At 48.7% G+C, this 26,534-nt stretch overlaps 1 protein-coding gene across 1 annotated transcript in view; it reads right to left on the bottom strand.

Moving 5' to 3' along the window:
• Nucleotides 1-26,534, bottom strand: part of LOC119441438 (renin-1-like) — a 39,174-nt gene that overhangs the window by 4,473 nt on the left and 8,167 nt on the right. Inside the window, exons 2-4 of the mRNA XM_049660354.1 lie at nt 6,799-6,898; nt 6,064-6,181; nt 1,761-1,942 (exon numbers count right to left, since the gene is read on the bottom strand). Of these exons, the coding sequence (XP_049516311.1) occupies nt 1,761-1,942; nt 6,064-6,181; nt 6,799-6,898 (400 nt within the window). The remainder of the gene's footprint in view (nt 1-1,760; nt 1,943-6,063; nt 6,182-6,798; nt 6,899-26,534) is intronic.

Genomic DNA, 26,534 nt, shown 5'->3' with positions numbered 1-26,534 from the left:
ACGGCGAAACGCCCACATATTGAAGCAATCTCTGTGGCGAGCTCTTAACTGCTTCTTATATTATCGTCGTTTATTATTTTACGATATCTGGGAAAAATAGACGACGGCCGCCTATCCCAAACACCGAAAATAAACCAAGGGACTTAGAAATATCAATATCCAAAAGGCATATGACGCTGTAAATTGTTTATTGATGTATCCTTTTTTTTTTACTATGCACGTGTCGTGTTGGCCGCGAGCGCGACTGGAGAAGGCAGAGAGGAGCGAGTAGTGCGTCCCAGACGAACAAAACAACTGACTTTATTTTAGGCATCGTCCATCCTCGCCAGCTCGGTTTCGCATCCTTGCACCATCCTCCTTTCCTCGCACGTAACGCGATAACATTCGACCGATGGTGAAGGATGGGAGATGGTGTCGCGGCTGCTGCGGTGCGGCCACGAGGCCTCCACAAACGTAACACGGGCTACGATGCACGCCGCAGTGAAACTTGACGGACGGGCGAAAGGGCCGAAGGACAGATCAAACCGTGTTTCGAGCATGCGAATGCTATCGAAGTAGATGTCATACGTTTCACTGGCATAGGCATTTTAATGCCCTTACGAAGGACAGCGTAACGTGAAATAATGAACCCAAGGAGGCAATTATTTTGCTCAAACGGTCTTTTCTGAGCAGTACTTCTTGAAATGCTACAAAAAATCACAGCAGACTACCGCGACCTGACCGAATCGCGGTCAATTTTCCAGCAAGACAGCTTCTTTCTAGCGCATTTTACCTTAGCGAGTGGTTCTGAGTGTGTAGTCATGACGACAAAGTACCATAAGTTTCAGGAACTCGATCCGCCGCGGTAACCCAGTGTCTACAGGGCGTTGTGCTGCTGAGCTCCAGGTCGCGGGTGCGATCCCGAACGCGGCGGCCGCATTTCGATATCGGTGAAATGCAAAAATGATCGTGCACTTAGATTCTACCCTTTGGAAAGAATGCAGGAAACAATGCCCTCCTGGTTTGAGTACACATTGCAACGGACAAAGTAAATATATCAAGCCTACAGGATTGCAAAGTAAGGCACAGATTGTGTAAGCGCACCTTCAATTAGTTTGTTAAAGACGTTGAATTCATAGATGGCTGCCAACGTGTGCAGGCGAGCCCTGGCAAACGGTAGGAAGTGTCTTGCAATGACATCATAACACCCTCCTCCTGCGAGGATATGTTTTTAGCGCGAACGACGCAAGAAACATTGGCTGAAGGTCAGTGCTGCCATGTCTTTGCTTCTCGTGTTTTGCTTTGCACTGTTTCTGTTTCCACTTCTCGTTCAATGTACCAGCTAGCCCGAGCAACAATCTTAGTTCTACCGCTAAATAGGGAGCTTTATACACTTTTACTTGGTGAAACGGGAAGCTCAAATTAAGTTTTTAGCCCAAGACAAAATTTCGCTATGACATTGATGAACTTAAGATGACCCCCAAGGAATAGAATTCATGTAATGTTGGCTTCAAGTACTTGGGGCCAAGTGCACGTTAAAGAACCCAGGGGGTAAAAAATCAATCTGGAATCCACCACTATGGCGTGCCTCATAATCATATCGTGTTTTTGGCACGTAAACCTCAGAAACAAATTCCGCGAAAACATGATTGCTATGCACTGGTTCAAATATTTTCAAGTATTTTTCTGTCGTAAGAGATTACCAATATCGATATCTGCCAAGACTGGCGAAGTGGTCGACCCACTGAGAAATAGTTCACCATTCTGAAAGAATAACAAACCTTAGGATCGATGACGGTTGCTTCAATAAACAGCTGGTCCGTGAGCTTGATGCCACCTATGACGATGGTCTCACGAGCCGCAGTTCCTTTGATGCCATCACCAGCGAAAGACGGTACTTCAACCCATATTCCGTAGTGAGAGTACGAAGAGGACTTGCGGTTGTCATACAGCTTGCGATCACCTAAATTTGAGGGCAAGGGAAGCTCAGTTGAAAGTTTGTATGAAGGGAGTGTTTATGAAAAATGTTTCGAACAAGATTTCATAATGCTTTATCACAAAATATGCATCTTTCTTTACGAGGCATGCTTTGAAGTTTATTTATTTGCCTATTGATTCAAGGGGAAGACCAAGGATAAATGCTGGATGGGTGGCTTTAGGAGCCCATTAGCCTCTGTTTCATGGCCTCGAATGTAGGCATGTTATCGTCATGTTTTAAAATATCTAAGGTCATAAAATACCAAAACACAAAAAGGCGTCTAATAAATTCAGGTCGCTTATTAACGCAATTAAAGCGTAAACAGGTGTAAATCATTTCTATGTGTTAACGTATGTGCGTTTAGGAAAGTATTTAAGGAAAAAATATGCCTATTCAATGCACGTGGTGGAAACCATGCGAAGCGCAGCTTTTGTGAAGCAATTTGCCAAACGCTATAAAACGAAACAATTCATACAATTGCCTTTACTTAGTATAGTAGAAACACTCATAGTGCCCGAGATGGGAATACAAGAGATTCTCCCACTCGTTAGGCACATACCACTTTGCCAGTGCAGATGCACCTGTTTTTGTGAAAAAGAGGTCCTATAACTTCTGTTCTTGTGGCGCTTACGAGCAACCTCATATGCCTTTTCATTGCCTGATATACCGCAGTTCGAGAAAATCCATTGAAAGGTGATCAAATTACCAGCTTTCCAAGCAAAAGGGGGCAAGTATGTAATTTAGTTTATGGCTGTGTGGTATTTTGATTGTTCTTTCCCATGCAAATACATTCAAAGGATGCTTTCGAGTCCGTAAGGATAGTCCGATGTCGCAGAAGTAGTGAGAAGAGTTATCTCATTGCCTTTCTTAACACACAAAGGTCGCCTAATGTCGATGGCATTGTTCGTTTGAGGCTTTATATACACAAGAATATTTTAATGTGATGAGCTTTATAAGGGCACTTCACGCACTTTCCTCCGTCGGTCGGTCGGTCGGTCGGTCGGTCGGTCGGTCGGTCGGTCGGTCGGTCGGTCGGTCGGTCGGTCGGTCGGTCGGTCGGTCGGTCTGTCTGTCTGTCTGTCTGTCTGTCTGTCTGTCTGTCTGTCTGTCTGTCTGTCTGTCTGTCTGTCTGTCTGTCTGTCTGTCTGTCTGTCTGTGTCGCTGTCTTGAACCGCTTTTACGCAAACTTGGGTGACAGGGTCACTGCGTAGTCCATGGTCTAATGGTTGTAACAACGCGCTGCTGTGATGAGGTAACTGGGTTCGAAACCTATCGTAGGGCCAGCTTAGGCAACGGGTATGCGACGCTGCATATGTGCCGTCCATCAGTTAATCCCTAGCTTCCGCAATAACCTCTGTAAATTCCAGATAAATAGGAGCTATGTGCCCCCATTTGGTGCAACGAAGACAACAGGCTGGCTTCAGAAAGGGATATTCTATGATGGATCATATCCATGTCATCAATCAGGTAATAAAGAAATATGAGGAGTACAATCAACCTCACTATATGGCTTTCATAGATTATGAAAAGGCATTTGATTCAGTAGAGATACCAGCAGTCATAGACGCATTGCGTAATCAAGGAGCACAGGAGGCATACGTGAATATCTTAGCAAACATCTACAAGGATTCCACAGCTACCTTGGTTCTCCACAAAAAAAGTAGAAAGTTACCTGTCAAGAAAGGGGTCAGGCAAGGAGACACAATCTCTCCAATGCTATTCACTGCATGCTTAGAAGAAGTATTCAAGCTCTTAGACTGGGAAGGCTTAGGAGTGAGGATCAACGGCGAATATCTCAGCAACCTTCGGTTTGCAGATGACATTGTCCTATTCAGCAACAATGGAGACGAATTACAACAAATGATTGAGGACCTTAATCGAGAAAGTGTAAGAATTGGGTTGAAGATAAATATGCAGAAGACAAAGATAATGTTCAATAGCCTGGCAAGGGAACAAGAATTCAGGATCGCCAATCAGCCTCTAGAGTCTGTAAAGGAGTACGTTTATCTGGGTCAATTACTCACAGGGGACCCTGATCACGAGAAAGAATTTTACAGAAGAATAAAATTGGGTTGGAGTGCATACGGCAGGCATTGCCAAATCCTGACTGGGAGCTTATCACTGTCGTTGAAAAGAACAGTGTACCAGTATTGCATGCTACCGGTGCTAACATATGGGGCAGAAACTTAGAGGTTAACAAAAAAGCTCGAGAACAAGTTAAAGACCCGACAAAGGGCGATGGAACGAAAAATGTTAGGCCCAACGTTAAGAAACAGGAAGAGAGCGGTGTGGATCAGAGAACAAACTGGGATAGCCGATATTCTAGCTGACATTAGGAGGAAAAAATGGAGCTGGGCAGGCCATCTAATGCGTAGGATGAATAACCGGTGGACCATTAGAGTTACCGAATATATACCAAGAGAAGGGAAGCACAGTCGAGGACGGCAGAAAACTAGGTGGGGTGATGAAGTTAGGAAATTTGCCGGCGCAAGTTGGAATCAGCTAGCACAAGACAGGGGTAATTGGAGATCACAGGGAGAGGCCTTCGTCCTGCAGTGGACGTAAATATAGGCTGGTGATGATGATGATGTGCCCCTATATATACGGCGCTCTTCAATGAACCTCGTCCACCGCAACTTAGATCCCTAGGAAACAAGGTATGTCGATCCCATGCTTCAGTGAACGTCTTTGATGTCAACTTGGGTAACTGGGTATGTGCCGCAAAGGTATGTGCCGCTCATCACTAAACCTGTTTCACCTCAACTTGAGACACTTGCTTTGTGTCACTGGATATGTGGTGCTCTTCAATGAACGTCTTTTACGCCATCTGGTGTCACTACCTATGTGTAACTGGGTATGTTCCCCTCTTCAATGACAAAAAAATCCTTTAAATTTCACCGGTTGTGGGTGCAGTCTAACCTTTGTCATTTAATATTCAGACAGTATTCCACACGCGCCACGCGTCGTCTTCGATACGGCGGCGCTGGATGGCGCAGTTCCTTCAGAGGGCAGCGGGGAGAACATTCCGGCTGCACACACGCATTATACATGGTGCGTTTTGGCGGTCGCAATAGGGTGTGTCGTTACATCGCTGCAATGCCAACTGCAGTAACGTCAGTATTCAACATGAGATGGGTTCCGCCAGGTTTTTTTGATTATGACGGCACAAACATTTTGCGAGTGCGCGCAGTATTGCGCACGAACAATTTTTTCGCATGGGCTAGCCACCGATAGTTGCTTTATTGAAAAAAATTTCCCGCCAATCCACCCTGTGATGGTGGTTGGAAAGCGAAGCTTTTTACGCCACCCTCACGGTGACTGCGGCGCACTTGATATTTCACACACTACAACGTAACTTTAACCACGGCCTTTATTATTATTTACTTCACAACAATGTTCACTACTGCTTTATGATCGGTGTGATATACACTACTAGACTACCGCATAGTGGGGTAGTCTAGAAAATGAATCGAAGCAGTTACTAGGCTGGAAGGGTTTCGAATGACGTCAACCCTCTTTCAAGCAGCTGCATAAGCTTTGCAACAGCTGCAATCTAATCTTACGGACCGCGCCGAGCCTGTTTCCGTTGTTTGCCCGCAGCCCTTATCATCCATCATGTTGGCTCATCACTTTGAAGCTTGTTTTTGTGGTTTTTCTTGCGAAAACGAGTGCTTAGTTGTACGCTGAATGCCTGAATTCAAGTAAGCTATACTGCTATACCTGCAATTGTTAGCGGTTCGTCGGGATCATTTTTTGCTTACAACGACGGACACGACAGAACCCTTGGCTGGTAGAGGTACAAAGCTTCGCTTTAAAAGAGAGATCCGTGGCATCCACAACTGCGCCAGGATGCCTAGTAGCAGAAGCAGTATTGCGCATTGTATGATCTCTGGGTCCGGAAAGAAGCTAGCTGTTTCCTTCCGCAACTTCTTCACTGAAGAAGATTCAAGCAATGGGAGCGCCACCAATGCATAGAGCTGCAAGACATACGTACGGAGTGCAATTATAGCCGTTGTTTTGTGAAAGATAGTAGCCGTTGTAGAAAGAGCACTGACAGTAAAATTCTTTACGCATATTGCTTTAAAGCAGCAGAAAAATATACTTACCGCATTGTGCCTTGCTGCAGCCAACTGAAGGCAGCCATGTAACATTAGAATTTGTGTCAAAGACAACTCTGAAAGTTTGCGGTGGTGTTCCGATGCTGATGACACCGTAGTATTGAGTCTGTCAAGTGAGGCAAGCAAAACGTTTTCAGTTACTTAAGTGATCGACCACAATATTAACGTCTAAATGGATTATATATTGCATTGAAGACAGACAACCAAGGTTGAAAAAAACTGTGACGCGACGGGCCCCGGCATTCTCCTGCTTTCTCTATACGTGTGCGCTCGTTTGGCTTTGGGTTCCTCCGAAAACAGTGCTGCACTTTCTGCTGGCCAGATATTTGAGCTTTACCGCATAGTCGCCCGCACCTTGCCCATCAATTACCAGGTTCAGCCTATGACACCAAGCCCAGATCTCCATCATCGTAGAATTGATATTTTCCACGTCCCCCCCCCCCCCCCCTCAGTTACATCTTGCCAATCTACGACCCAGTTATACTAACAGCGCGTTCAGTTGCCAGGATGGCTCCACTTTACCCTGTGGGCCAGTGTAGTGAAGAAGGCGGCGCAAGCCGCTTTGTTCGCGCTTGGGGCTAGGATGAAGCTCTTGCTCGCTTGGATTCAGACTGGCTTGTGAGCTCCTTGAAGCAATTTGTCTTTGTGCAAGTCAACCACGTAACGCGAGAACCAAACGAATGAGAATAGAGCGTGGGTGAAAAGCCCTTTATGGAAACTCACATTAGTGGCCTTGAGAGGTACAGTCACGACTCCACCAGCCTGCCAGTAGTTCCCGCTGTAGTTATGGCCACCGCTTATTATTTCGTTGCTCAGTCGTGGCCTGGGGATGAAGGCAAATACTATAGAAATGCGAGTATGTCGTATACAGAGTTCATCGCAGGCGATGTGAAGCAGAACTCTAGAATAACAAGCATTCGTTATTTGTTCTGGGCACGGGAGAGCAGCGACGATGTTTTTGCTCAAAATCCCCTTCTGCTTTCATATGCAGTTCATCGCCTTATTCTTTGGATGGCTATCCGCGCCTGCGCAAGCGGTTGGACCAGATGCTCCTGCATCGACGCCGTTGCCGTTATCATCACCGCTCTTGATACCTTCGGCGACCGCGAGCGATTATGTCTGATACGAGCTTTGCCCTGGTGCCACCTTCCCATCATGATCAAGCACGGCATCAGCACTGCCATCGACAGCATCTTGCCATCGGGATTTAAAGGACTTGCATCGGCTTTCCACCTTCAGTGGGCACGGGAGAGCAGCGACGATGTTGCTGCTCAAAATCCCCTTCTGATTTCATATGCAGGTTGGTGCAGCCCCTCTTTTTATTGTAAACGTTCAAGCAACAGATGTCTCTTGCTCTTCCCGTGCCCAAGTGTTGTTTGCGATACCTTGTACGACTGTATATTTGTCGTTAAACTCCTGATGCTAAGCGGTGACGTAGAACAAAACCCCGGTCCGCCTCAGCCTGACCCTAGCAAATTGCACAAGGAACTGCTTGATGCCATTGCTGCATTGTCAAAAAATTTGACAAGCGTCACGCGGAAGTAATGAAATCCTTGGCCGAGTTAAAGGAAAACCAAGAAGCACTTACGCAAAATGTCGCAGATCTTACAAAAAGATTGATAACTTTAGAATATACTGTTGAATCTATTGAAAATGCATTGGCGCCAGCTGAAATTAACCGCCTTGCTCATGAAACTGTTAGAAATGAAGGTGCCGCGCTCAATTCAAGGCTTGACGAGTTGGAAGATCGGTCTCGAAGGGATAATTTATTATTTTATGACATATCTGACAGTGCTGACGAGACGTGGACACAGTCCGAAGACTGTATTAAAGATCTGCTGTCGCGTCATCTAAGCTTGAACGTTACCGACAATATGATCGACAGAGCGCACAGGCTGGGTTCCTTTGAGCCACTGAAGACACGCCCAGTTATCCTCAAGTTTTCGTCTTTTAAAACCGAAGAGTTAGTTCTTTCTCAGAAAGCTAAGCTGAAAACAGCTGGCATCTCTGTGGGCGAGGACTTCTGTAGATCAACACGCTTGTCACGAAAAAAAAACTAATTCAATACGGAAAATCTTGCGGCCAACCCTTTTCACTACGCTTTAACAAACTTATCATCAACAAAAAGCGCTACATCTACTGCGCATCCACTGATAACGTTTGTCAAGTTGACTCCCCTCGTGAGCCACACCTACCTGGTAAACGCAATGCGGCTTTAAGCAATACTGGCAATTCGCCAGCGTAGCTATCTTCCCGCCATGCAAATGATGTGTCTCTTCTTTTTAGCAATGCACGCAGTGTGCTCAACAAGCGAGTGGCACTCTCAGCTCATATTGATTCATGTTCTGCTGACATTGTTATTCTATCCGAAACTTGGCATTCTGCAAAAGTTCAAAGCAGTGAAATCTTTGACTGTGAAAAGAAATACGCTATTTGTCGATATGACCGCGATGTTCGTGTCGGTGGGGGTGTTTTGATCGCTGTTAATGAAGAGTTTTCTTCCTCAAGTGTTCCAGTCGTATCAGCTTTAGAAGTGGTGTGCGTGCGTATTACCATTGACAATAAGGACTATTTTTTTCGCATGTTACAGACCCCCAACTGCATCCCGTTCTTTCTGTGATGAACTTCATGACGTCTTGAATAACGTAGTTATGCGATACCACACATTGCCTTTTTTTCTATTGGAAGATTTCAACTTTCCAAACATCACATGGCACAATGGTTCCGCCACTATCACAAAACATTCTTCGGAATGCGCACAGTTTCTTGGTGTTTGTTCTGATTTCAACCTCGCACAACTGGTTGATAAACCCACTCGTACTACTGCAGTTTCTTCTAATATCCTTGACCTCATTTTTACTACTACTCCTGACTTAGTTTCCAAACTTACTTATATCCCTGGTTTAAGTGACCACTTGCTTATTCATTTCACTTTGCGTGCCCATGTTTCTACTAAAAAGAGCTATAAGGATGTTCGCGATTACAAGCTCGCAGATACTGCTTCTATCACGGCAGAAATGGAATCATTCACAGCTGCTTCCATCCCCGGTTTCGACGAACGCTCAGTTGAGGATAACTGGCAACTTTTCAAAAATAAACTTATCTTTAATTGACAGCTATGTACCTCAAAGAAAGATACCCTCAAACACTCGATCACCATGGTTCAACAACTCTCTTAAACGCCTCCGCGACAAAAAGAAACGGCTATTCCGTCGGGCCAAGCAAACAAATCTCCCCGCTCATTGGTCAACGTACCGTCAAGTGGAAACTGAGTACATCCAAATGACTAGCAACGCTAAAACTACCTTCTTGAATGTTACACTGCCCTCGTTTCTTCAAACGAGTCCACGCAAGTTTTGGAGTGTTGTTAATGGCACTAAAGCCAACATTGTACATTTAACTTACCCTGATGGCACCAGTATTCCACCTAATCAATGTTGCAGCGTTTTGAATGAGGCGTTTGTCTCTTTCCTCAGTACTAATATCATCACCAATCTACCGAGTGCACCAAGTTCGAACTTTCCTGTAATGGATCCCATAATAATTGACTGGGTTGGTATTAGCCAGCTAATCGATAATCTGCAGATTTCGTCTTCCAGTGGGCCTGATAGTATTAATTCAAAAATATTAAAATGCACTGAAGTGTTTTCATCTGTTATTCTTTCTAAAATTTTTGCTCAGTCGTTGCAGTATTCTTCGCTCCCGCGTGACTGGAAAAAAGGTAAGGTGGTTCCAGTCCCAAAGTCAAGCAATGCGCATGCTCCCGAGAACTACCGTCCCATTTCATTGACAACCATCTCATGCGAACTTTTGGAACACGTCATTTACTCTCACCTTATTGAATCTTTAGAGAACAATTCATTCTTTCATTCCTGTCAACATGGCTTCAGAAAAATGTACTCGTGCGAAACCCAATTAGCTTACTTTACTAATGATCTTTTTGCTGCATCTGACAATAACTTTGATGTTGACCGCATTTTCTTGGACTATGCTAAGGCCTTTGATACCATAACGCATGATCTACTAAACCTTAAACTCGACCAGCTTAACATTGATCCTTTAGTATTAGCTTGGAATAAAGACTTTCTTTCCAATCGAACCCAGTACGCAACTGCCAATAACGCTTCCTCTGCTTTTTTTATCCGTTACATCAGGGGTCCCGCAGGGATCGGTCCTCGGGCCTCTGCTCTTTCTAATTTATATTAACCACCTCCCTGACTGCGTCAAATCGTCTTCACTTAACCTATTTGCTGATGACTGCGTAATATATCATAAGATTAGTGACGCCGCCGATTCCACTAAACTGCAAGAAGACCTTAACAATTTATCCATATGGTGCAATACATGGAGCATGAAACTAAACGTAAATAAATGTAAATATATGCGCATATCACGCCGCACTAACAATACTGACACACGCATGTACTTTCTCAATAGCGCTCCTCTCTGTCAAGTTAATTTTTACAAGTATCTCGGCCTTTGTATCACTCACGATCTATCATGGCACAGGCATGTTGAATATATAACTTCTAACGGTAATCGCACGCTAGGCTATCTGCGCAGAAACTTCTACACCGTTCCTGCATCTTTAAAACAGACGCTCTACAAAACACTTGGTCGATCAAAATTAGAATATGCCTCCGCCATCTGGGATCCCCCTAAAGTATCACTAACCCTCTCCCTCGAAGCCATTCAGAACCGCGCGTCTCGCTTTATTCTATCTAATCACTCTCGTCAATGCTAGCGTTACACTCATGAAGCAAACCCTTAACCTACCGGTTCTTTCAGTACGTCGTGCATACAGTCGCCTCTGCCTTTTCCACAAGATTTACCACAACCCGGTAATAAAAGATAAACGTTTAGCTCCTCCTTCTTACGTTTCATCCCGCAGCGATCACATTCATAAAGTTTTCGTGCCATCTTGTCGTACGAATGCGTACTATTACTCTTTTTTACCTCGCACCTGCATTGACTGGAACCACCTTCCCGCATCGGTCGCCACTATTACAGACGCATCGAGGTTCAAGACTGCTAGCTGTTTTCCATGCCATCTAACAATTATTCTACTCATTGTTCTGCATTCTTTTTCTCTGTATGTACCACTCCTTTCTGTAGCGCCTACGGGCCTTGAACGTATGTAAAATAAATAAATAGTTGTCACGCTCGTCACTTCCGGTGGCTTCCGTGACTGCGTCCGGTATTACTGTGTACCACGCCATCCAGGAGCGAAGCTAAGCACGTAGGGTGTTTGCGTCACTCCATATTTCTTGTTCGTGTGTAATGTCTACATGCGCATATTTGGTTATGGAAAGAGAATTGCCCTGGGGCGCTATAACGTAAAGCTATTCCAAACTGTTTTTATTGCAATCTCCTGACATCTAATTTACGTTTAACACGTGAATACGTGAATTGACACGTGAATTGACACGTGACACGTGAAATAACACGTGAATTGACGTTTACACGTGAATAAATCACGTTGCATTTGGTGGAGGCTGCGTGGGTCCCCCGCACCAACCTGGAACTCCGCTCCCGGACGCTCCCTTCGGTTCCTGCACCCATGATGGTCAACGACACCTCGACTCAGACTGACCCTTCGGCAGCGCCTGCCACCTGCAGCGCCGTGTACCGTGAGCGGGATCCGCCCATCTTCAACGGCTCAGGTGACTCCGACGTTGAAGACTGGTTGTCGACATACGAGCGGGTCAGCGCCAATAACAAATGGGACGATTCATCTAAGTTGAGTCACGTCATGTTTTATCTCGCGGACATCGCGCAACTGTGGTATCGCAACCACGAGACCGGCATACCCACTTGGTCCGTTTTTAAGACTTCCATTTCGGACGTCTTTGGTCGGCCTACGGCCCGCAAGCTTTGCGCAGAGCAGCGCTTGCGTGAACGTGCGCAACATCTAGGGGAGAATTACACGGGCTACATCGAGGATGTGCTGAATCTCTGCAACCGCGTCAACCCTACCATGACAGAGGGCGAGAAAATCAAGCACATACTGAAGGGCATCGAGGACGACGCTTCTCAGATGCTGCTCGCGAGAAATCCCACCACGGTCGCGGTACTCGTCTCCTTGTGTCAAAGCTTTGACGAGTTCCGTAGGCAGCGCACGATCGCCCGCCAAGCCCTCATGACGCCAGACACACTATCGAACTTGCAGCTAGCTGCACCCTCTGCCGATCAACAGCCGCTGCTCTCTACCATCAAGGACTTTATCCGGGAAGAGGTAGCGCGTCAGCTTTCATTGCTGCCTCTCACGCACGAGCCTTCGCAGTCTTTGGCTCCGGACCTTCAACACGTCATTCGGACCCAGGTTGCTGAGGCCCTCCCGCCTGTGACTCACCAACCACCCGTCACTGCGCCACTTACCTACGATTCCGTCGCGGCTCGGCCCCCTCAACATCCTGCGCCGTATGCTCGACCTGCGATGCCGACCAATGCCTGGCCGACGACCGCGAATGCTGCGCCGCTCGCCTTCGCGAGACCGTCGGCTCCGTTCCTGCGCCGCCCCGACGCGTGGCGAACGCCAGACAATAGGCCCATCTGCTTCGCCTGTGGTGTCGCTGGACACGTCGCCCGCCACTGTCGCCGATGTCCACCTTCGCCATTTGACGTCATGGACAGGCCTGTTCCTTCGTCTGCCCGGTCGCCACCAAGGTACGTCCCTGACGATCAGCCAGCCTATGCTAACCGCCGGTCCCTATCTCCGCGACGACGCTCCCTATCACCCATGCTGCATGCGCGTCGAACTGCCCAAGGCCTCCATCTATTTCGCCGCAAAACATTATCGACGTCGACGTTGAAGGAACCGCCGCATTAGCGCTTATTGACACGGGGGCCGCTGTTTCGGTTATCTGCGAAAACCTATGCCGCAAGATCAAAAAAGTGACCACGTCGCTCTCGGGACTAATGCTCCGCACTGCCAGCTCACAGTGCATTGCGTCTTCAGCTGTTTGCACCGCACGTGTCGCTATTCAAGGTGAACTTTATGTCATCGAGGTTTTCGTGCTGCCGTCATGCTCCCACGACGTTATTCTCGGATGGGACTTCCTTTCACGTCATCGCGCCGTCACAGACTGCTCCCGTGCAGAAGTGGCCATTACGCCATTGCAAACCTCTCTTTCGGTGGATAATCATCCCGACGCTCACAAACTTGTCGTTGCTGCGGACACAGATATTGCCCCTGAAACGTCCACCATTGTGCCGCTGTCCTGTACGGCCGCCCCTGACGGAACTGTTCTGTTTGTCCCATCGGAGGTACTTCTCCGCCGTCGCGGCCTACGACTGCCGTTTGCTGTACTTACGGTTGAATCGGGTGCTACTACTATGTTAGTTTCCAACTGGCTCCCATCCTCTGTTACATTACTTCGTGGAGAATCTTTGGGTCACATTCAAGGTGCCGATCTCCTGCGCTCCCTGGAGTTTGCAGAGGACCAACCCCATCTTCAACTGAATGCCATGACATCACCTGTTGCCAAACCTTCGGGTCCAGACAGTTTCCATCCTTCTATTGCTGCCGATCTACCGTCAACAGAACGCAGCGAACTCCTGGCCCTTCTTCGAGACTTCCGGTCCTCCTTCGATTGCGCCCAACCATCTTTAGGTCGTACAACAAGCGTCACACACCACATTGACACCGGTTCCCATGCGCCCTTACGCCAACGACCATACCGAGTTTCAGCGGCAGAACGGCGTATTATCAATGAACAAGTGAATGATATGCTTACGCGTGGTGTCATTCAGCCATCCCAGAGCCCCTGGTCCTCTCCTGTTGTACTTGTGCGCAAAAATGATGGCTCTATCAGATTCTGTGTTGACTACCGCCGCCTCAATAAGATAACTCGGAAGGAAGTATACCCGTTGCCCCGCATCGATGATGCTCTCGATTGTTTGCAAGGGGCAGAATATTTCTCGTCACTGGATTTGCGCTCGGGTTACTGGCAAGTTCCAATGGCCGACCCTGACCGACCTAAGACGGCTTTTGTCACTACTGACGGACTGTATGAGTTTAACGTGATGCCGTTCGGATTGCGCAACGCCCCAGCTACTTTCGAACGGATGATGGATAACATCCTTCGTGGCTACAAGTGGAATACCTGCCTCTGCTACCTTGACGACATCGTCGTTTTTTCTCGCGATTTTCCAACTCACCTTGTTCGTCTTCGTGCGATTCTCACGTTGAAGACCTCTGCTGGTCTTCAACTTAACATAAAGAAGTGCCACTTTGCTGCACGCCTTGTGACGATAATAGGCCACGTCGTCTGCAAGGAGGGAGTTCTTCCGGACCCCGCGAAGCTCCGTGCCGTAGCCGAATATCCCAAGCCCAATTCCTTGAAAACACTTAGAAGTTTCATTGGGCTGTGTTCGTATTTTCGTCGATTTGTGCGCGACTTTGCTGCCATCATCGCGCCTCTTACCAACCTTCTGACCGCCTCTAACGGCCTGTCTGCTTGGTCAACAGAATGCGACGAATCTTTTCGAACGCTACGGCGCTTACTAACGTCGCCACCAATACTCCGTCACTTTGACCCTAATGCGCCTACGGAGATCCATACTGACGCCAGTGGTGTTGGCCTTGGTGCGGTATTGGCTCAAAAAAACACCAGGATACCAAGAATACGTCGTTGCCTACGCGAGTCGAACGCTCAAGAAAGCCGAGTGTAATTATTCTGTCACCGAGAAAGAGTGCCTCGCTATAATTTGGACTTTAGCTAAGTTTCGTCCGTACCTTTATGGCCACCCTTTCGACGTCGTCACGGACCATCATGCTCTATGCTGGCTCTCGTCGCTGAAAGATCCCTCGGGACGCCTCGGTCGTTGGGCGCTTCGCCTGCAAGATTACGACATCCGTGTTGTGTACCGATCCGGCCGCAAACACTCGGACGGTGATGCACTGTCCCGCTCGCCGCTAGCGTCTGACATGGCTTCTCCGTCAGCCTCTTCGGCTCCCTTGTCGCCTATTGACTTCGCAGACATGTCGTCGGAGCAACGCAAGGATGCGTGGATTTGTCAACTCCTTGACTTTCTCACTGACCCATCCACTTATCCCGCCTCAAGAACTCTGCGTCGCCAAGCCACCCATTTCACTATTCGCGACGATCTCCTTTATCGCCGGAATTACGCGTCTGATGGCCGGAGGTGGCTTCTAGTGGTACCTCGCCACATGCGCACGGACATATGCGCTGCTTTCCACACTGACCCACAAAGCGCTCACGCCGGCGTTCTCAAGACCTACAATCGCCTGCGGCAGCGATTCTACTGGCGCGGAATGTATGCATTTGTGTGCAAGTACATACGTGCTTGCACTGCCTGTCAGCGGCGCAAGACTCCACCTCAACGCCCGGCCGGTACACTTCAGCCTCTCCCTTGCCCTGCCCGTCCATTCGACCGCGTCGGTATCGACTTATACGGCCCGCTTCCCTCAACCACCTCTGGGAATAGGTGGATAATTGTCGGCGTGGACCACCTCACGCGTTACGCCGAGACTGCAGCTTTGCCTACAGCCACAGCAAGAGACGTTGCGTTTTTCATCTTACGCAACTTCGTACTGCGCCACGGTGCTCCCCGTGAGCTTTTAAGCGACAGGGGGCGTGTTTTCCTGTCTGATGCTATTGAAGCCTTGCTCGCTCAGTGTAACATCGTTCATCGCATGACAAGTGCATATCATCCGCAAACTAATGGCCTCACTGAGCGATTTAATCGCACTCTGGGGGATATGCTGACGATGTACACGGCATCAGACCAGACAAATTGGGACACCGTCCTTCCATTCATCACATATGCGTACAACACTGCTACGCACGCGACTACATGATTCTCGCCGTTCTTCCTCTTGTACGGACGTGAGCCATCATGCACGCTGGACACTATGCTTCCCTACACACCTGACTCATCTGAGTACACTGCAATTTCTGATGTCGCCAAGTACGCCGAAGATTGTCGACAATTGGCCCGTTCCTTGACAACCGAAGACCAAGGTCACCAGAAGCTCAGGCACGACACCGACCGATCTCTCACTACTTTCGCGACCGGTGCCCTAGTTTGGCTTTGGATTCCTCCGAGTACGCCTGGCCTTTCGTCTAAATTATTGGCCCGATATCATGGGCCCTACCGCATCCTCGCTCGGACCTCTCCAGTCAATTATGACGTTGAGCCTTTGACACCGTCTCCAGACTTACATCGTCGTGGTCGAGAAATCGTTCACGTGAGTCGCCTCAAGCCCTATTATGACCCCTCTATACTTTCAACGCCTTAAGTCGCCAGGATGGCTACGCTACTTCCCGGGGGCCAATGTAATGAAGAAGACAGACAAGACGACGACGAAGCAGTCAGCAAGCAAGCCACAGTGTTAGTGCTAACCACGCGCCCCGAGCTTGCGCTTGCCCGGATTTTGACTGCTGGTCGCCTCGCCGCTTCTTGACGTTCGCCTGACGTTTCTCGAATTCATTGACGTTTACACGTGAATAAATCACGTTGCAATATATATATTTCTGGAGACGGAATTCTTTAGGGGACAGCGATCTGGGTGTTCGACACCTAAAAAGGCCCTTAATGCCTCATTTTTAGTCTGATAAGGTCCTAAATAGCTTAAACTATTCAAGTTAAATTACACTGTTTCACATGCCAAAACAATGATCTCATTATGATTGGCGACGTAGTGGGGGGCTCCGGATTGCTTTTGTCCACCTGGGGTTCTGTAACGGGCACATTTAGATACACGAGAGTTCTCGCACTTCGCCCCCATCGTAATGCGCTCGCTTCGGCCGGGATCGAACTCTCGACATCCAGCTGGGCTCAGCAGTGCAACGCCATAGCCACTAAGCTACAGCGGCGGTAACTGGCAGTGTGACCTAGCAAATAACCGATTGCGTTGTCAACGTCTGTTGGGCATTTGAAGGCCTCTCACTCTCTGCCTCACCACTATGGAACAATGAAGTATTGTAACTCTGAAGTCACATTTCCTTCAAATAATTGCGCACTGTAAAAACAATTATAGTTACATTGACTTCAGGCGGAACTGGTGTCCTTTGTTAATAAAGTATCTATTCCCACTCCGTTTAACTTTCTAGTATCGCACGTCGTTGCCCCTTCAGCGCAGGTTTGCATTATTTCTCCTTCCTGGCGTTGGTTTAGCGCTCGTAAACACGGCTATGGTGGGTGGTGGCCACAGGGCATATTATTGTGACAACAATTGTATGCACACTCGTTCGCACGTGGTGCTGTCACGGCATCTGCGGCGCATACGCAGCCTACGCGCGCAGGGTGAGTAGACCTTCAGAGACGCACAGTGCGTTTAGCTGCACAAACGAATGGACGAAGCCGAGTGGACGCATCGTCACGTCACCGTGGTCACGTCTGCTCAGTCGGCTCTGCCGGCGCCAGGCCATCGTTCTGACTTGAGCTTCTTTCACGAGCGTTCACATAGCGTTCCTGTGAGCAGGTGTGTGCATACTTCACCGTAGTTCTATGCCACTGTAGTATATATAGTGCATGGTCTGACCCGAACGGAGAGTACACGTCACGCTAATTCTGCCTGACCCTTTCGTTGGGCGCTTAGAAACGCCAGTGGTTTTTCGACGGTTTCATCGTGTGCAGCATTGAAGTGCGACTCCTGTGTGACACGCCTGGTATTTGCCAGGGCACTGTTCCTGCTGCGCTGCAATAGCTGTCTCGCTTGCTGCGTCGCGCCACGTGAACTTCGCTTATTTTCGGAATGCTATCCGTGGAACTCCAGCGCAACGCTAAGCCTTGCTATCGCTTTGAATGCTTCGCCTCTTCGTACGAAACTGGCAATCTTGTTACACAAAGAAATATTATTATAGGTAACAGCACGAGCGATGATTAAGCTAGATTTCGCTATCGAATCAGAGTTGATGTTGATTCCTTTTCAACAAGAGTCCAGGCTAACATCGCCCTCCTCTTCATCGCTAGCCCGACGTAAGATATACTACTTATCCCATTACCTATGATGGTCAGTGGGTGAGTCAGTCGGAATTCCGGAGGCAGCAACGTGACCCATTAACGGCCTGTGTCGCGAATTCGTAACATAAAACAAATCCAATTCCACATCGACGCGTTAAGTTGTTGTGTCTGGTATCTAGGCTCTGTTTTCGATTACAGGGGCCCCGAAGTACTTTTTACCGAAGTCTATAAATGCATTTGAAGTGAAACTACACTATTTCAGCTATTCTTTGCAGCAAAAATTACTTCCTTGCGTTCAGCAGAAGCGGCGTCATTGGCTATTGAAAATTGCCTGTGAACCCCTTTGCGGTGCTCCCGCTCCTTCTTCAATGCCGTGTACTGAGGAGGCGTCGATGGAGTTGGGGGTGCCCACAATGCTTCGCCTACTGAACGTCATCATGGCGCGTAGTTGAAAATTTTTTTTGTATGTTCACATAGACGCCACTACTTCCGATTGTGGCGCCTACGATGCGCCAAACAAGGTTGAGTCATCGAGCCGTAGTGCGCTCAGCGAGCGAGCTTGTTGCGGCACCACGCGGTAGCCATGCTATCTACGCTACGTAGCAGACCGCAGCTGCATGCAACTGTGGTGCGTATGCGCAGCGTTTGCTTTGTGCACGACAAGGCAGGAGTGCGCGTTCGCGCTCATGTGCTCCTGACTGGCCGTGCTACTGGTGCGTACACAACGTTACTAGACTAGCTTCAGTTGTAAAACTCGGCGGCGTTGCGCGGAACCGCCACCGGCCCGCACCTTCATGGCGCTGCCGTCGCACCCAGCTTCACTTCCCCACTAGCCGGCTACGCGAACTGGCCGGACGAAACACGCGGTGCAGCGTTGGTGTATTCTGTGGTTAGTTGTTGACGGCGGATTTCAGGAAGCATGTCATCCGCGAAACTGCAGCCTTCGCCGCGTTTGTTAAGGATATTAGCAGACGATGCCGACGTGCTGCGTTCCTGACTGCAACAAGCGGCTATCGAACGATGTCGACAATTCAGCGCGCCACTTCTTGTGTGCTCCCAGCAATGCGACACTTCACTCGGCGTTGAACAGAGCGATTCCTCGAGCCGACCGGGAACTCTCTGAGAAATCCATGGTGTGTGATTTACACTTTCATGAGCAAGACATCTTAAAGCGTTTGTACATATCATCAATGGAGGGACGGTTGAGGTGCCACGAGACAAGTGGAGACTTGTCGAGGGTGCGGTGCCGAAAGTGTTCCCGAACCTTCCCTCGTACCTGTAGAACCAACCGGGGGGGGGGGGGGGACGCAAACGAAGAGAGATATTTGGTGACCTGTTCTGGGCCATCTTACAAGAGCTGTCAAAGTATACGCTGAGTCGTGTTGGGTGCCCCTTGCGCTTTCAGGAACTGAGTGCACGCATCATTAAATTTTTAACAGCGCGGCTGTTTAAGCTTTTGCTTCCCCGCGTAGTGTTCGCAAAAACTCGCCTAGCGATGACGTCACTGCGCACAGCTGCGCCTCGCATCATCTTGCGATAGCCAATAAATAGCTAATCGATAATCGATCAATAATCAATAAATTCTGGCAAATGCTGGAGATGACTTGGGCGTGCTTACCCTAGCCCAGATACATGGCCAATACCTTGTGATATAGCCTATAAATAGCTAATCATTAATGGATCAATAATCAATAAATTCCGGAAAATGCTGGGGATGACTTGGTAGTGATTAGCCTAGCCCAAATACGTGGCCAATACCTTGCGATAGCCAATCAATAAGTAATCGATCAATAATCAATAAATTACGGAAATGCATAACCCGTATAAGGCCAGTACCAGCTGAGTGCCGATCAGCTCCGCTGTTTCTTTAGCTTTGCGCCACTTGTGCAAGCTATGCTAATTTATATTTAATCACGCACATGCATACACGCATACTTTGCATAAAAATGCATTCTGCATAAAATGCATTATGCATAAAAATGCATAAAAATGCATTGAAGACGACGAAGCTGCTGCTAGCCTGTCTGAGTAGATCTGCGTACAATTATCGTTATTATCGTTCTGTTCTGGTAACCTTACTGGTCAGAACTGTTCGTCACGTCGGTCGACTCGAAAAGGTAACTTCCGTATCGGAGACCGACGGGTGCTGCGCCACCCGCCGCCTCACAAGGTGCTAGGACCCAAGCTGGCACCGACGAGCACTCCGCCATGACCTCCCAAGGGGTGACACCGGGTCAGAAACGCCAGCTGATTTGTACAAGCCAGCCTGACTGCAAGCGACAAGACACTGGTGACTCTGAAGACGAGTCAACAATCATCGAGGACGACAACGTGGCGAACCTTTCAGACCTCGACATGGACGAGGGTGGCTTCCGAGTTGTGCGCCATCGTAAAGACAGGGCGGAGGGAATTCCAGTGCTAATCACTGCAGCATCCGAGAGAGCTGATTTAAGGCAAGTGAACCCTATTCTCCTGTATTCTGAGCTTGAAGCGATTCTCGGTGGAGCACCAGTGAAGAGCCGCTTCACAGCACAGGGAGCATTGCTCTTAGATGTGGAGACAGAAGGACAAGCCAACATCCTTCTAGAGACCAAGAATATCGGCGGCATAGCCATATCTTCCCGTGTCCCGCACAGTTATATGAAAAACACGTGCATTGTTAGAGGAGTCCCAAAATGGTATTCGGATGAGGAACTGCTCACCTTCCTGAGACCTCAGGGAGTATTTCATGCAAAAAGAATCATCCGTCGGGTCCACACCTCGTCATCTGAATGGGAGTCAAGGCGCACTAACTCAGTGGTTCTCACATTTGCTCCAAATTCTGAACGCCCCGAGAAGATCAACCTTGGTTTCACCAGACACGAGCTTGTCGACTACGTGGAGACACCACCACGCTGTTTTAAGTGCCAGCGCTTCGGACATATCGCCAAGTACTGTCGTGGGGAACAGAGGTGCAAGCGCTGTGGGGGACCTCATGATTTTAAGACGTGTGCAAGCAAAGAAAACTCTGTGTGTGCAAACTGCGGCGGCGACCATCCTGCTAGCTACGGTCGATGTCCTGCGCGGACAGCTGCTCAACGAAGGAATAAGATGTTTGTTTTAGGTCCAAAGAATGCAAGCGCACCATCGAACACGAAGAAGACACTCAGCGCGCCACAACTAACTGCTTTGGAAAGAGACTACGCTTCTGATTTCCCGCGTCTCACACCGATAAACGAAGTTATTGAGCCAACGCAAACGGTCACCGCTGCCGAGAAACCTGTTCCTAAAGAGTCCGTAAAGCGCACCTATGCGGCCGCAGTGAACCGACCTCAAGCACCACTTGGAAGCAGTCAGCTGGAAAACTGCCAGCATGTGATACGCGCTCTGTTCACGGCACTACGTTCCCACGTCGCGAAGATGCCTGCGAGCTCAACGAAGGATATGCTGGAAGCAGTGCTGGCTCTTGAGTCAGTAATACTCTGCTCTACTTCCACATACCCTCAGTAGCATAATGGCAATTTCTCGCCCACTTGGTCCATTCCGTCGCCCAAAAGTGCCCTTAATAATGCAATGGAACTGCGCCGGTATTCAACAGCGTCTGTGTGAACTCAGCCTTTTCCTTCGAGACATACCTATACCAATTCTAGCCCTCTCGGAGGCTGGTCTCCCTAATGGAAGGACGATCCCAGGGTACATCAGACATGGAAATCCGAGTATACCGTCATTTGCTAATGGAAGTGCGATGATATACATCAGGCGAGAAATACCTCACGTCGCCTTACCAGTGCAGGACCTTTGTTCTACCTACTTGGAAGTCACCGCTGTGCAAGTGTGCCTAGGAAACCGAAAACTCAGTGTGGTGTCGGTGTATATAAGTCCACGCAGGAAGGTCTCTATGGGGGCGTTTATAAAGGACCTTTGCATTCGTTGCCCCTCTCCTAGAATAATCTGTGGCGATTTTAACGCACATCATTCGCTTTGGGGAGATAAGATTGCAGATTTCCGAGGCAAGGAACTTGTCGCAGCCGCGGATGCTGCTGACTTATGTATCGCGAACGATGGTAAACCAACTTTCTTCAGACCACCAGATTCATGGAGTGCCATAGACCTCGTGATCCATTCTACAGACCTTTACGTATCGTCGACAACGGCCCCAGACAGGATGGGCAGCGACCATTTTCCGATCTTCACCAACATCACCGGATTTCACACTGCTGGTCGACAATTCTGTGCTGTGACACGCTGGGACACATACAGAGAAGCGTTGGATGAATCCCCTGGTGAGCTATTCGCAGATATGCTGCGGAGCAAGAGAGTGGCTACCTCAACGTTGAAACTGCCAGATCATTTTCCTACTCCTGATTTGAAACTAAAGAACCTCTGCGCAGCGCGTAGGAGAGCGGAGCGGAAACTAATGAGAAAAACGGGAAATCCCTCTGCAAAAACTGAATACAACAGGATAAACGCTGTCATCCGTCGTCACACAAAAAGGTTAAGGCGAGTTCAGTGGGCTGCTTTCTGTGAGAGCTTATCGGCGTTTACTCCCATGACAAGAATATGGGGAGTAATGAATAGCCTATCCGGAAAGATTCGCCCGCACAGGCCATTTGAAGCACTTGCTTTGAAGCAAGGAAAAGATTTGCAAACCCTTGCAGAAGATTTTGCAGATGGATTCACATCTGGCAGATCAGCAGGAGTATCGAACCCTCTGTTGTCTCAAGCATTCCATACCATGGATACGCCATTCACTTTCCGTGAGTTGGATATGGCGCTCAGCAAATTAAGAAGACGCTGTGCTGTGGGTCCCGATTCGATCAGCAATCAGATGCTGACAAATCTGCCGTACGAACGAAGACGAGCCCTTCTGGACATATTTAATCACGTCTGGAGCACGGGAGAGATCCCAGAAACGTGGAAGATAGCATGGGTGGTGCCGGTACTCAAGTCCGGAAAGGATCCTGCGAACCTCGCCTCATATCGGCCAGTATCGCTAACATCATGCGTATCAAAGTTGATGGAAAGACTAGTATGTGCGAGGTTAACATGGTATCTTGAGCAAGGAAATAGACTGCCATCGTGCATGACCGGCTTTCGTCCACGGTTGAGTGCCCAGGACAGTGTCTTGGATTTAATAAGCCATATCGAGCACCATCGCGCAGACGGCCTTTCCACACTCGCCATCTTTATGGACGTTGCCAAGGCATACGACTGTGTGCTTCATACAGGCATCATCAACGGACTCCAAAACATGGGCGTCTCAGGAAATGCTCTTCGATTCATCCATGAATTTCTCAGAGATCGGTATGCCCAAGTTAAGCTCGGAAGTATAATGAGTGATAAGCGACGAATTTCCCTCGGTGTCCCACAAGGAAGCGTCCTATCTCCCTTGCTTTTTAACGTTGCCATGGCCAGCCTTCCAGATGCACTGAAAGTAAGTCGGACGGCAGTTAAAATGTCCATCTACGCAGATGACATCTGCATTTGGATCTCGGGGTACCAACACAAACGGTTGGCCCGGATCGCCCAGGGCGCAATCTCCGCCATCGAACGCCACTTATCGATGCTTGGCCTATCTTTATCGGCGGAAAAATCTGCCTTCATGCTTTTCCCGGGAGTGAGACGCAAGTCAACACGCCTGACGCTGAATATCAGAGGGCATTCAATTCTTCGTGCAACTCATGTTCGATTCCTGGGCGTCACCATCGACAGCAAGCTACTATGGCGTCGTGCGGTCGAAAGTGTTGTGGCTGCATCAGTGTAAAGAGTCAACGCACTTCGTCGATTGGCAGGTGTACGTTGGGGAAACAATCCTATGTCCATGCTTAAACTGAATGCGGCACTGATAACAAGCCGCATTCTCTATCAGCTCCCTCTGATATCCCCGTCATCGAGTCAATTCGAGCGCTTGGAGGCTGTGCACAGAAAGGGACTTCGCTTGGCGATGGGAGTTCCACAGACGGCTTCAAACAAGAAAGTCACTAATGAGGCAGAATCTCTTCCACTCCATCTCTTGGCATCTCAGGCGTTGCTGACGCAGCTATTAAGGCTGGGCGAGTCCCGCGCAGGCACGGCGCTTCTCCGGCGGCTAAGAGCAAGAACTCGCTCACATTTCCATGCGGCGCTGAACACTTTCCAATGTTTAGGATTGGAATGGCCTAAACGCAGTCGCCTTGACCCGCCATGGTCTTTTTCGGACGTTACCTGCAGCTTCAGTGTACCCCACCTACCGGCGAAACGCACCATTTCAACTGCAGAAGCAAAGTTTATTGTGCTGGAACACTTGAGCACAGCATTTCAACGCCACTTACAAGTTTACACAGACGGCTCGGTGTGCACACAAACAGATAGCTGTGCAGCGGCATTCTGCATACCATCCCTTGATGTGTCATGGTCTGGCCGACTGGATCGCGTAGTTTCCTCTACAACAGTAGAAAGCGCCGCAATCACCGCGGCTTTGCGGAAACTACGGGCCTTCTCTGCACGAGATGTCGTGGTGCTGACGGATTCCAAGTCAGCGTTACAGAGATTGCATCGTGGCCTACCTCTAGAGAAATTTACAAGGCAATCTCTGACACTAATTAACGATCTAACAAGCAAAGGATTTAATATAAGATTCCAGTGGATACCATCACACGTAGGAATCGATGGAAACGAGAACGCTGACGCCCTTGCACGCCTAGCACTGACATGTGTCCCCAAAGTGAAAGCTCCAAAAGCTCTTCAGAACCCTAAGGGTGTAATCCGCCTTCACTTTAGGGAGATCCACAAGAATCCCCACGAAGCCTGCGTGACTCATGGATTTACCCGCGAAGAAGCGACGCTTTTATACCGCATCAGGACCGACTCCGCGTACACCACAGCTTGGTTATTCAAGACTGGGCTTCGCGCTTCCCCATTCTGTGCTTTCTGTGGTGACATTGGCGACATCGAACATTACATTTGGATATGCCCGCAGTTTGACAAAGAAAGAAAAGCGATGATCGACAGCCTACAAAAGAGCGGTCTTACGCACAGGACATTTGAAGACGTCGTTTTCCCCGGAGGACCTGCGACAACCAGGAAGAGAGCGCAACGACTGCTGCTGGCCTTCCTGCGAGACACGGGGCTCATAGACACTTGGTGACACACCCCTGATATCAACTCGAAGGAGGATCAGGCGGAACAATTGCCGGCTATGTATGCCAGGCTAACCCCGCCTGCTTCAACATCATCACCACCACCACCACCACCCTAAAAATGCATTCTTAGGCAAGGCTCCTGGAGCAGCGGCGCGGATCCAGTCTTGAAGTAAAGGCGGCGCGAGGAAACGTGCCAAGCTGCTGTAGGTGGAGTTGGTTTCCACGTAGGCCCAAATCATTTGCCTAGATTTTGTTCCTTGTGACAGTTTAAGTCTTAGCTATATATAGGGGCATGCAGTTGTTTTTTACTTCGTTTTCTTTAATAAAGCATTCAGTGGTTTACAAGAAAGCTGTGCTGTTATTTTTGTGGATAACAAATTTGGTATCGCTAGCTGGCGTATAGCTGCACCAGACCAAAGCGTTAAGCAAGTAAAAGCAGCGACAAAACGTGCCAAGCTGCTGTATGGGAAAAGTAAACTGCGTGAAAGGTTTAGGCGGCAAGAAGAAACACACGACACTTAAAAACGCAGCTTCTGCGCTTTGCCGTATGAGTTTCTTCCTATCGTGCACTTTACCGTTCTTTCAGTATGAACCACCTAGCCCGATATATGTTATCGCTGCAGGTAGATACCGATTTCGCATGGTATCACTAATTCGGACTATTTGAAGAATGCCAGCGAGCGTGAAAAACGCACAAGCTGCCCGTACGCACGAGCTAAAGGCTGCGGTGAGGCGTCTGCAGTGGAGCGCGATGGAACGGCGCCGCCATCTGGCGGCTGCCCAAGGAGTGGCGACAGCGGCGGTAAGCGCACGGGCGGAGAGTTTTACAACTGAAGCTAGTCTAGTAACGTTGTGCGTACAGGCTTTGTCCTCCACCAGCTTGACCGACGGATAGTAGCTGCATCCAACTTGCGCGCGCTGTCAAAAGTTCACTACAAAACGCGAGGTACAAGGCGAGCTTGGTGCGCCAAAAATGAAAAATAAATGTCTGCCAAGGCGTCTAGACAAGAGCAGCCAGAAGTGAGCCAGCGCTGACTAGCGTGCATCTGATCTGACCTTATGTTTCGCGTTGTTCGAATATAATTGAGCGTTCAAAACGAATAGAAATTAGCGAGACTCTACGGCTACAACACTGATAAGCAGTGGGGCCAATGTTTCATTCCTACGTGGGCGGGCGCGGCGTAGCCGACTGTCGTCGGCGTTGGTATGATAGTCGTACTTCCGGAAGGACGTAATTCCTGTCGAAATTTGAAACGCAGATTTTCGCTTACTTCAGACTGTTTATTAAACTGCGTCAATGAATATACAAAAGTAAGAGTAGGAAGCAGCGCTCTGATGCAAACACCCTTCTGGATTGAGGTCAGATTGGCCTGTAGTAGCCGCGTGTGGGAATCTGCTATATGACGAAGCATAACCGCCCGAAAAAAG

The sequence above is a fragment of the Dermacentor silvarum genome, chromosome 1 (assembly GCF_013339745.2).
Source record: "Dermacentor silvarum isolate Dsil-2018 chromosome 1, BIME_Dsil_1.4, whole genome shotgun sequence".
Classification (NCBI taxonomy): domain Eukaryota; kingdom Metazoa; phylum Arthropoda; class Arachnida; order Ixodida; family Ixodidae; genus Dermacentor; species Dermacentor silvarum.
This window is presented reverse-complemented; position numbering and strand designations above follow the sequence as displayed.